Raw genomic sequence first — 12,010 nt, forward strand, 5'->3', positions numbered from 1 at the left:
ATTTGTACAGCTTAATGCAGCAACAAATAAACATTGTTTCCATTTCAACTGTGAAGAGAAGACTTCTGAAATAGCAGTGGCTTCCTTAGGCCGCCTGTCCACGGGCGTTCCGATATCCCGCGGCGAATCTCCGCTGCCCGGGAGCAGGAGGCAGCTGAAGGAACTGAGTGGTGAGCCTATCTGACAGATAGACTGACCACAGAGAATCGCAGCATGCTGCGATTTGCTGGCCGCGAGCAGAGAATCGCTATGATTTTCCACACAAAATTAAAAAAAAAACAAACAAAAAAAAAAAAACAGACTTGCCTTGGTCAAGCAGCACCTCAAATGGACTACTAACATGCGGAAGAAGGCATTATAGACTGATGAATCAAAATTTGTCATCTTTGATACATCATACTGGGTTTTTGTACGCCAAAGAATGGTTTCTGGGTATGTGACACTAACTAATCAAGCATGTTGTGATGGTCTGGTGTTCTTTTGAAGGATTCAGAGTTGGTAACTTGCACAGGGTGATTGGCACACTGGACAAAAAGTGCTACCACAGCATTTTGAGACTACATGCAATACCCTCTGGTGTCTGCCTAGTTGGTCTGGGGTTCATATTACAGCAAGGCAATGATCCAAAACATACTTTTAGGTTATGTCAGAACTACTTAAACCGCACTGAGCTTGTTTGGGATGAATTGGACAGAAGGGTGAAAGCAAAGCCACCTGTAAATGCAGCACAATTGTGGGAACTTCTGCAACAATGTTGAGAAGAAATTTTTGGACAATATGTGAACTAAATTGTAGAAAGAATGCCTCGATGGTGTGAAGCTGTTAGATCAGCTAGCGAAGAATCAAAAAACTAGATTTGATTTGGTGAAACAAAAGTTAAATTAAAATAAATATAATGAATTTGTTCCCGCGAGACATTAAATTGTGCAAATATTAATAAAAACTGGAAAAATTGAGGTGTTCTAAACATTGTGACAGATTGTGTAGCTTTCATTTAATTTTTATTAAATGTTTTATTTAGAAGGCAAGATTCTGTGCGATACGGACTAAACAATGCAGAGCTGGGGCCTGATGAAGCATACCCTTTACTGACAATGTCATATTTCATAGGAACAGGTCACTAGTTTTTTGGCCATTAAACCCGCTGTATGATGCTCTACCACTTGTTAACTGCATTGGTGACATGTTTGTATCAAAATTGCTGGACTCCATTTTAGCACCAAAATCTACTTTAATGGTAGCACACCAAGTAAATCACCCAGAAGGAAAAAAATGGGAGATGCAGAGTCACTGCTGTATCTGTACTCAGTCAAGGATGATTAACACCTCCTCCAATGCTTGCAATATCAGCACAGGCAGTGCTGGAATCACAAACATGCTCCTTCTATTGCAGGCGAGATGTCAATCATCATGGCCTGGGCACATATACAACAAAGATTCAGGAAAGCATTGGCGCCACCCAGATTGCCCAGTATGTATATTGCCCATCTAGTGCAGATTACCATCAAAGTAGGGTTTTGTGTTAAAACGGAGACCAGCAATTGTGACACCAACATATAACTAAGGCCGGTGACAAGCTACTGTATTTTGACCTCCGTTTCAGATTTCGGGTCGAGACCTGTGGTCAGGCCGGAGTGCACGTCCGTGTTACGGATACAAAACAGAGGCTGATATATGCTAGGGTGTCAACTGGCCTAAAGCAGTAAACAAGTGGTAGAGCATCACGGTGGGGGTTCAATGATAAAAAAAAAAAAAAAAGCAAAACTGATGATGGGTTTCCTTTAAAGGCTCAGATATAAAATTTCATATGAATAAAAGCAATACAAAAAAAGTTCCGCCAAACCATAAATCAGATTGTAACCCAAAAAGACCCAACTTAATACATTTGTGGAAGCTGAAAAGGAAAAATCCTCTGACTCCAGAGGAAGCAAAATGAAACACTACAAATATACACATTACCTTAATATCAATTGTGAATACTTCAAATGTTTACCAATCACAGGGGGAAAAAAGGGAGGAGGGGGGCAGGATTAGTTTATTTTTAGAAGTGGATATTCTTAAAGTGCCACCGCATTACAAAGAAAAAAGTTTTTTTTTTTTTTAAATCTTCTGCCATAATATAACTTACAACAAGCAGAATGATGCAACATTTATACATCACTCAGAGCGACGAGGCCTTTAGTGATAAAGCAAGAAAAAAAAATGTATGATAACTTAAAAAAAAATTTAAATTAGTATGAACGTTAACAGGAGGGGAATCACCCACCGCATAAAGAACGGCATCTGGTGATGAAACTTCCATCATCTTCAATTCATTTTACTTCTCACTCAGGATCTACAAACATCTGAGCTACAAAAATACAAATTCAACTTCTTGGAAAAAATATTTTGAAAAATAAAGAAAATTTGAAAAAACAACAAAAAAAAATGTATATATGTAACCAGAGGTGATGCACTTCAAATGATACTATCCACCCCTGAAGGGCTGGTGTAAGGCCGAGATCACAAGCGCAGCTGTTGCCACAGATCATCCAGTACAATATTTTATTGTAATTTTTTTGAATTTTGAATAAAAATAATAAATATAAAAATCACCAAGAAAACATGAGGACTAAACCTTTAAACACACAAAGCTGCCCCCCCTGCCCCCCCAAAAATACAAAAATTAAAAACCACTTCAGAACTTCTAACCTCATTTGCTTCAATTTTGGTGTGTAGAACTTGTCTTGGTTATCTACTAGGACAGTAAAGACCATTGGCTCCACCTCCAGCTCACGCAGGTCCGGTGATGCAGGGGGCACCGCTTCTACCCGCTACTCATAAAAAAATAATGATCAAAATCATTTTATTTTAACACTGAACATTTTTTTAAAGTGTCTTTCTATCAAAATTATTAAAAATCTACAACTGAGGTTAGGAAGCTGCAGCAACAGCTCCACTCAGTAGCAGCAGGGGCACAAAAAGAGGTTTCTGTATTTAAGTTCCTTGGGACCAAAAAAATAAAAAATATTTTATTATTTATTTTTTTATTTACTGGGTGACTAAATACATGGAGGGTGTTGGTGGAAATCTTCTGGATTTAATATCATTTGCACTTTGAGAAGATGCAGTTGCCTCTTTTTTTGTCTCGATTCTCATCTTTTTGTGTCTCTGGAAAAATACTTCCACACGGAGTTTTGCGGCAAGGCTCCATTGTGATGGCCACTCCCACACCGCTACGTCCTGACATCATACGGGTTACCTCTGTCCATGTATCCTGGGCCGGGTCATAACATTCCACACCGTCCAAGAAGGTATTCCCATCATATCCACCTAGAAGAGAGGAAAATAGTATAATAAAGGCCAGTAGTACAGTAATCATATTCCAGCACCTAGGGGGGCAGTGTTATAGTAGTTATAGTCTTGTATGTAAAGGAAGGGGGCAGTATTATAGTAGTTATATTCTTGTACATAGGGGGCATTATTATAGTAGCTATATTCTTGTACATAGGAGGCAGTATTATAGTAGTTATATTCTTGTACATAGGGGGCAGTATTATAGTAGTTATATTCTTGTACATAGGGGGCAGTATTATAGTAGTTATATTCTTGTACATAGGGGGCAGTATTATAGTAGTTATATTCTTGTACATAGGGGGCAGTATTATAGTAGTTATATTCTTGTAAATAGGGAGGCAGTATTATAGTAGTTATATTCTTGTACACAGGGGGCAGTATTATAGTAGTTATATTCTTGTACACGGGGGGGGTAGTATTATAGTAGTTATATTCTTGTACATAGGGGGTAGTATTACAGCAGTTATATTCTTGTACATAGGGGGCAGTATTATAGTAGTTATATTCTTCTACATAGGGGGCAGTATTATAGTAGTTATATTCTTGTACATAGGGAAGCAGTATTATAGTAGTTATATTCTTCTACATAGGGGGCAGTATTATAGTAGTTATATTCTTGTACATAGGGAAGCAGTATTATAGTAGTTATATTCTTGTACATAGGGGGCAGTATTATAGTAGTTATATTCTTGTAAATAGGGAGGCAGTATTATAGTAGTTATATTCTTGTACACAGGGGGCAGTATTATAGTAGTTATATTCTTGTACACGGGGGGTAGTATTATAGTAGTTATATTCTTGTACATAGGGGGTAGTATTACAGCAGTTATATTCTTGTACATAGGGGGCAGTATTATAGTAGTTATATTCTTGTACATAGGGAGCAGTATTATAGTAGTTATATTCTTGTACATAGGAGGCAGTATTCTAGTAGGTATATTCTTGTACATAGGAGGCAGTATTATAGTAGTTATATTCTTGTACATAGGGGGCAGTATTCTAGTAGGTATATTCTTGTACATAGGAGGCAGTATTATAGTAGTTATATTCTTGTACATAGGAGCAGTATTATAGTAGTTATATTCTTGTACATAGGGAGGCAGTATTATAGTAGTTATATTCTTGTACACAGGGGGCAGTATTATAGTAGTTATATTCTTGTACACAGGGGGCAGTATTATAGTAGTTATATTCTTGTACACAGGGGGGTAGTATTATAATAGTTATATTCTTGTACATGGGGGACGGTATTCTAGTAGTTATATTCTTGTACATAGGAGGCAGTATTCTAGTAGTTATATTCTTGTACATAGGAGGCAGTATTCTAGTAGTTATATTCTTGTACATAGGAGGCAGTATTATAGTAGTTATATTCTTGTACATAGGGGGGCAGTATTTATAGTAGTTATATTCTTGTACATAGGAGGCAGTATTATAGTAGTTATATTCTTGTACATAGGGGGCAGTATTATAGTAGTTATATTCTTGTACATAGGGGGCAGTATTATAGTAGTTATATTCTTGTACATAGGGAAGTATTATAGTAGTTATATTCTTGTACATGGGGGGGGCAGTATTCTAGTAGTTATATTCTTGTACATAGGGGGCAGTATTATAATAGTTATATTCTTGTACATAGGGGGCAGTATTATAATAGTTATATTCTTGTACATAGGGGGCAGTATTATAGTAGTTATATTCTTATACATAGGGGCAAGTATTATAGTAGTTATATTCTTATACATAGGGGCAAGTATTATAGTAGTTATATGCTTGTACATAGGGGGCAGTATTATAGTAGTTCTATTCTTGTACATAGAGGGCAGTATTATAGTAGTTCTATTCTTGTACATAAGGGGCAGTATTATAGTAGTTCTATTCTTGTACATAGGGGGCAGTATTATAGTAGTTCTATTCTTGTACATAGAGGGCAGTATTATAGTAGTTCTATTCTTGTACATAGGGGCAGTATTATAGTAGTTCTATTCTTGTACATAGGGGGCCGTATTATAGTACTTATATTCTTGTACATAGGGGGCCGTATTATAGTACTTATATTCTTGTACATAGGAGGCAGTATTATAGTAGTGGGTCAAGAGAATAAATAACTAGAATACTGTTCCCAATGGCGAAGAATATTAGTGTATTACTGTCCATAGGTAGACTGTTACAGTAGTTGAGCCATTTGTTCTTTACTGGCTTGAAGTTTTCTCTATTTATTGCGAGGCTCCCCACAAGTGCTACTAGAACATTCAGACAGTCGATTGTAGAATCTGATGCCTTTCCCATTGTCACCTTGACAAGCGAAGTTGAATTTTTACTCACAAATGGGACAACATTGGCCTACTAGAATCAGTAGTAAAATCTGGCCCAGTCACCTTCTGACATTTTATATATATTATAGACTTGAAACTCAATGAACGCATCAGAAATTAAGTAATTGTATAAAATGTTTTCTCCTTTATTGTGTGTTGTGAGTGAGGCAGCAAAGAGATGGTGACTGTGGATATCATCACATCCAAGCAGACGGATTCCCTAGTTACATTTCCTACAAACACATGAAGTATTCAGTTCTCTAAGGTACCTAGCACATAGAGCCTTCCTTGGTGGACAGTGACCCCCAGCGCACTCCTCCGGTGTGTCATAGGTGCCACAAAGCTCCAGGAGTCTCCTTCCACATCGTACTTCTCCACACTGTTCAGCTGGTCTCTCCCATCATAACCTCCCATGGCGTAGACGCTTGTATCAACTGCGCAGGCACCTGTAGTTATGAAATGTTACTATCTGACTCAGGCATGAAGGTACAGATATACAAAATACATTTTTTTCCCTAAAAAGGAAAATTATATCGCACACACGCACACGCACACGCGCGCGCGCACACGCACACGCACACGCACGCACACGCGCACACACACACACACACAGACACACACACAGACACACACACAGACACACACACAGACACAGACACACACACCATTCGTAATTCTGCTGGCTGTCAATGGAAGCAATCAGCTTGATATCAAATAGACCCCTAACAATTTAGCCGAGCAGGTGGACTATAGCCTACCTGAGCTCCCTTGATAAGGCCTTGTGGTGAAACATGTTGGGAGGGCATGTGTTACCTGGTTTTTAGATTAGGTTTAGGGATGGCTTTACTATGCAATATGTTTATAGCTAGGCATTTAGGCAGTCTCCTTGCAGCTTGACCTCTCTGACAATTCCAGCCTCTGTCACAAATGTGATCTAGGTCAGTAGGGGTGTCATGTCTCCTTAAGGAGAGCACCCAAAAGGGGTGTCGGGACACCTAGAAGGCAAGTGAGGAGACTTCTAAGGCCATGCAAGCCCCTCTGGGTAACTTATGCAAATAAGGAAGATGGAACTAATACCTCTGCAGCGCCACCTATTGGATGGCAGCATTCCTTCAAATCAATGTCAGACGCTTTACAGGTCTTTATAACAATGATTGGAAATAGGAAACCAAGCTAGAAATCCATGCAAACAGCGCTGTTTCGGGCGTTTGCCCCTCATCAGTGTACAGTAGGTTTCTGGCTTAGCTGGTGAGAGGCTTGCGACGTGGGTCAGGAGGGGTGTCGTGTGTCCCAAAAAATGTGTGGAGACACCTATGGGGTGAGTGGGTAAGAGGATGGTATTGTCTCTCCCCAAGCAGAGGACCCAATAGGCGTGTGGGACAATTAGAAGGTGAGCAAGAAGACTTATCTATGCACAATCAGCATAGCAGTCCATGGGAAACTTATAATCAGGCTGCCTATATAGCACCTCCATTAACACACATCCTTTGCATCCTGTTGCTGGCTGCCAACAGTCACAGCCTTTTCCTGGACAATGCATCCTATGGCTATGTGTCTGCTGGAGACCTCTCCGACACTTTTGGCCTGTGTCACGGCTGTGATTGGTGCACAGTCAACATAGCATTACACTGGACAGCATGGCAGCACAGTATAGTACAGTGTTTCCCCTATAAGCCCTAGCTACACTACATGTAAAAAAACAAACAAATACTCACCTAGCAGCCGGCGTTCGGGTCCTCGTGCTGGGCTGCGTCAACCAATTAAAGTCACTAAATGAATGGCTGTGTTTGGTTAATCAAACGCCAGCTTTCACTGGCTGACGCAGTGCTCAATTAACCAATCAGAGCATTAGTTTGCTGGAGGCGGGGTATTCAAGCCCCGCTACCAGGAATAACTGCTCTGTCGGCATGCCGGAGGACATGGAAGCCTGCAGCAGTGATGGAGACCAGCGCAAGGACCTGAACACCGGCTGCTAGGTAAGTATTATAGGACACCCCACGAAAATAGGGCATAAATTAATATAAGACAGTGTCTTATTTTGGGGGAACACGGTAATATAGTAGCTCACATGTTATGTCAGAGAAATCTCTGTACATTCACAACTCCAGCTTCTGTCACAACTGTGATCAATGCACAATCAGCATAGCGGTTCACTGGAAGCTTATACTTTGGCTGCTTTCTGTGGCGCCTCTGTTGATTGACACCCTGTGCATCTCAGTGTTGGTTGCCTGCAGTCACGTTGTTTTTCTAAAACACTGCATGCTGTGTGAATATAATGATGGCTTAAGATTATCGCCCTTAAGGCCCTTTTACAAGGGACTGTTATCGTCCTGATTGTTCAACCCCCCCACCCCCACTCCTGCGAGGTTTTGAGCGATGCTTATCCTCTCGTGTAAATGCATGCTGAAACTGACTGACTAGACGAGAATCATCCAGTCGTTCAGTTTTAGAATGGCTTAACCCTTTAACGCTACAGGGCGTACATTTACATCCTGCAGCGTTAGGGTATGTATGAAGGGAAATCGTGGGTTTATTATAGCCAACACCCGGCGGCAACAGCTCTGACCGGCCACGCGGCTGATCAAAGCTGTTAACCCTTTAAACGCCGTTGTCAATTCTGACAGTGGCATTTAAATTCCCTGAATGATGTTCGGGGATCCCCCTACACCCCCCCAGCGATGAAATCTTAGGGAGCCGTGCGGGAGTCAGTTTTGTTGCAGTTTGTGCGCTGTAGAAACAAGACGCACCGAAAAATGGCAGAATTTTGTTTTCTTTTTACTCCACTAAGAATTATTTTAAAGTTTTTCAGTACATTATATTGTACAATAAAAATAGCACCATTGAAAAATACAATTCGTCCCGCAAAAAACAAGCCCTCATACAGCTAGATGATGGATAAATAAAGGGGTTACGATTTTTTAAAAGGGGGGAGGAAAAAGTGAAAATGGGGGAAAAAAAGGGCTGCGTCATTAATGGGTTAAATCCTGAACGACACATCGTCCAGTCTAAACAGCAGCCTGTTCAGCCGCTGCTCACAGTGAATGGAGAGTGGCAGGGGAGAGAACTGTGCTCCAGCTGCTCGCCTCCCTGCCGGCCGCGCTGTCAGCAATCTTCCGTCCTGTGTAACCGCACGGGAGAAGGTATACACAAGGGCGTGTGTCGGGCATCGTTTGCCCGAAACTTGGTGTGCATCTAGGTCGGCGCTTTATATGGTATTAGTATGTTCATTTATTTTGCGTGGTAACATGTGACTGCTATTGTGATATGATGCTGGTTATACATTGTAACACGCATATGGGACATCAACCGCTATATTGATGCAGATTTGACTGATTATGCACTGTTTTTGTGGGAGGGCTGCACGCTTTTTTGAAACTTATACATTTTAAATAGTAATATTTTAATATGATTGGTAAATAAATAATTTTTTAAATATATTTCTTATCTGTGTATTTTGTATCCGTGTCTTTTTGGGGTTGACGAAACTCGTCCCATGTAAAAGGGCTTTTACAGCCAGCCTAGCTATTATACACTTAGTTCCTTTATGGACATAGACACTTTAAAATAAAGGAATAGGTGGCTGAACAGTATCTTGACTTTGTCTATGTTAATAAAGTAGACATTTTTATTATTCTGTTTTTTTTTTTTGAGGGAGGGGGTTTAACCATTAGGCTATTTCTTGCCTATGGCAATTTCCTTGGTAATTGTTTATTTAGCCAGGTATACCCTAGGGCAGCTTCCTTTCCTTGCAATTCCCTTTAAACAGACACTACCAGTCCTGGAGAAACCAAGATGGCTCCACCGATTCTACGACTGCCTGATGCTCACTGTGCATCTTTACTTGGCCAGCGTTGCTCAAGTGTGCAACACTGACCAATCAGATCAGCGTGTAGTGTCTACCTACTGTTCATTGGCAGGTACATCGGTAGTCTGTCGGAGAAGTGGTGCAACGATACTGATTTGTGTGGGCTGGAGGGTCAACTAGTTCAACTAGGGTTTAACTAGTTCTAGTTAAAACACTGAACTCACCGGCACCGCTCCGCAGAACATTCATTGATGCGATGCTGCGCCATTCATCGGTTTCTGGATAATAACACTCAGCAGAGTTCAGTCTGTTCGTCCCATCGAAGCCACCAACTGCATATAGGAGCCGGTTCAGTACAGCTACACCAACTCCAATCCGCCGTGTCTTCATCGGAGCTACGATCTGCCATTCATCTTTCTCAGGCTCATACCTATGAAAAATAGAACAAGTATGGAGTAATCATGAGGGAGCAATTTTCACATCCAGTTTCTATTTAGTATTAATGCATTTCCCCGAAAATAAGACCTACACTGAGGATTACAGAGCAGCCTGCCGCACCACCAGGGAGATCATCGTGGGGGATACAGACGCCAGCTGCGAGGAGAGTATGCCCCTCCCCCCCACCCCTGAAAATAAGACACTGTGCCTCTTTTTGGGCAAAATTTAATATAAGACAGTGTCTTACTTTCAGGGAAACCCTGTAGAAAGAATTACAAGGGATGCTGGGTATGCGATTTTAAGGTGCACTATTTAGGTCAAAAGTATGGCAGCTGTGTACCCACCGCAGTATTTTTCGGACTATATGGCCGGCTGCACATGACTGGGTTGGATTCCGCATGCCGGAGCCTGCAGTGGAATCCGACCCCGGGTCCAGTCAGCATCCGTGCGTGCCTGCCTTTTCTCTATCTTCTCTGTAGCTGTAGGAGATGTACAGTACAGATTTTATATATTTTTTAAAACGTGTGCTTTTCTCGCGTCATCGTGGAAGGGCCATGGATCAGACAGCTACCATTAACTTCAATGGAAGCCGTCCACACGGAATCTGCGCAAAAATAGAACAGGCTGCAATTTTTCCCCCATGAATGGGGGAAGAAAAAATTTATATATATATAAATCTTTGTAAGTGGGAGAACTTGTACAATTGGTATCTGACTAAATACTTTTTTTCCCACTGTAAATTGCGATTATATATATGTGTGTATATATGTATATATACATATACATATATACATATACATATATACACACATATACATACATATATATAATCGCAATTTACAGTGGGAAAAAAAGTATTTAGTCAGATACCAATTGTACAAGTTCTCCCACTTACAAAGATGAGAGGCCTGTAATTGACATCATAGGTGGACCTCAACTATGAGAGACAACATGAGAAAACACATCCAGAAAATCACATTGTCCGATTTTTAATGAATTTATTTGCAAATAAACTTGTACAATTGGTATCTGACTAAATACTTTTTTTTCCCGCTGTATTTCTACTCGTGTGCAGGAAAGAGCATTTTTCAATAGCATGCTATGGGCGGTTTTGCTGTAGAATCCGGAGGCAGGTGCCCGCTTCGGATTACACAATGCAAATCCGCCCGTGTGCAGCCGATCTAAGATGTGCCCAAGTTTACAAAAATAAAAAAATCTTTTTTTCCTGTCGGTGGTCAGACATTCCTGTGGCTTTAGAGAAAGCAGCCGGGAGGGGAGGAGAGGCAGCATAGAGTCCCTTGATTTTAGGCTTTATGCAGACATTTCTTCTAAGCTTCTAAATAAGACTCTCACACAACACCTTTCTCTTTTAGCCTGGGTTCACACGGGGCGTATTCCTGTCGGAAATCTCGCGGTTTGGCCGCAGCAAAAACCGCGAGATTTCCGCCAGGAGAACCGCCGCGGAAAAAGCCGCGGCGGCTTTGAAGTGGCCCGGCCGCTCGCTCTTTCGCTGCGGCCCATGCTCCCATAGTAGAGAGCGCGGCCGCAGCGGTATGAAAAAAAGAATGGACATGCTGCATATTCTGAAACCGCGGCTGCCGGACTTACCGCAGCGGATTGGCCGTCCCGTGTGGATGAGATTTCTGAGAAATCTCGTCCACATGGCTGGCTAATCCCGAGATTGGCGGCCGCGGGCGGATTTGTCGCGGCGAAATTCCGCGCGGCAAATCCGCCTTGTGTGAACCCAGCCTTAGAGGGGCTTACTTGCAGATTTCCTCCTCAAGAATCTCTGAGAATTCCGTTTTTCCAGCTGGTAGTTTATTTCTCTCATTAACCATTTACAGTCTAAGGTTTCATTTCCGAACTGAGTTTCGCATTACTGAAGTAGTTTATAAAACCAGTCAAACAGCGGAAATAGAAGGGAAAATGCTGAGGGACGACACAGTTTAAACTCTGGTTTAATTCTAAGAGCCTGAAGGGCACTGCCAACAGCAGGGTAGCACCAAACCAACTATATGCACAGATGACAGATGATGCGGTGCCACAGAAATAACGTTACAAAGACTTCAGGTGGATTCTGAGGCGATGCAGACATCAGCGGGAACATTAAAATGGC

General features: G+C 41.4%; 1 protein-coding gene across 3 annotated transcripts in view; it reads right to left on the reverse strand.

Annotated features, from left to right (window-relative positions):
• Positions 1–2,530: 2,530 nt before the first annotated feature.
• Positions 2,531–12,010, reverse strand: part of KEAP1 (kelch like ECH associated protein 1) — a 65,182-nt gene continuing 55,702 nt past the window's right edge. For all 3 annotated transcript variants that reach the window (XM_066593581.1, XM_066593579.1, XM_066593580.1), the window contains exons 4-6: positions 9,681–9,886; positions 5,921–6,097; positions 2,531–3,312 (exon numbers count right to left, since the gene is read on the reverse strand). In XM_066593581.1, the coding sequence (XP_066449678.1) occupies positions 3,086–3,312; positions 5,921–6,097; positions 9,681–9,886 (610 nt within the window). In that variant the 3' untranslated portion in view covers positions 2,531–3,085. The remainder of the gene's footprint in view (positions 3,313–5,920; positions 6,098–9,680; positions 9,887–12,010) is intronic.

This window comes from Eleutherodactylus coqui, chromosome 2, assembly GCF_035609145.1.
Source record: "Eleutherodactylus coqui strain aEleCoq1 chromosome 2, aEleCoq1.hap1, whole genome shotgun sequence".
NCBI classification, from domain to species: domain Eukaryota; kingdom Metazoa; phylum Chordata; class Amphibia; order Anura; family Eleutherodactylidae; genus Eleutherodactylus; species Eleutherodactylus coqui.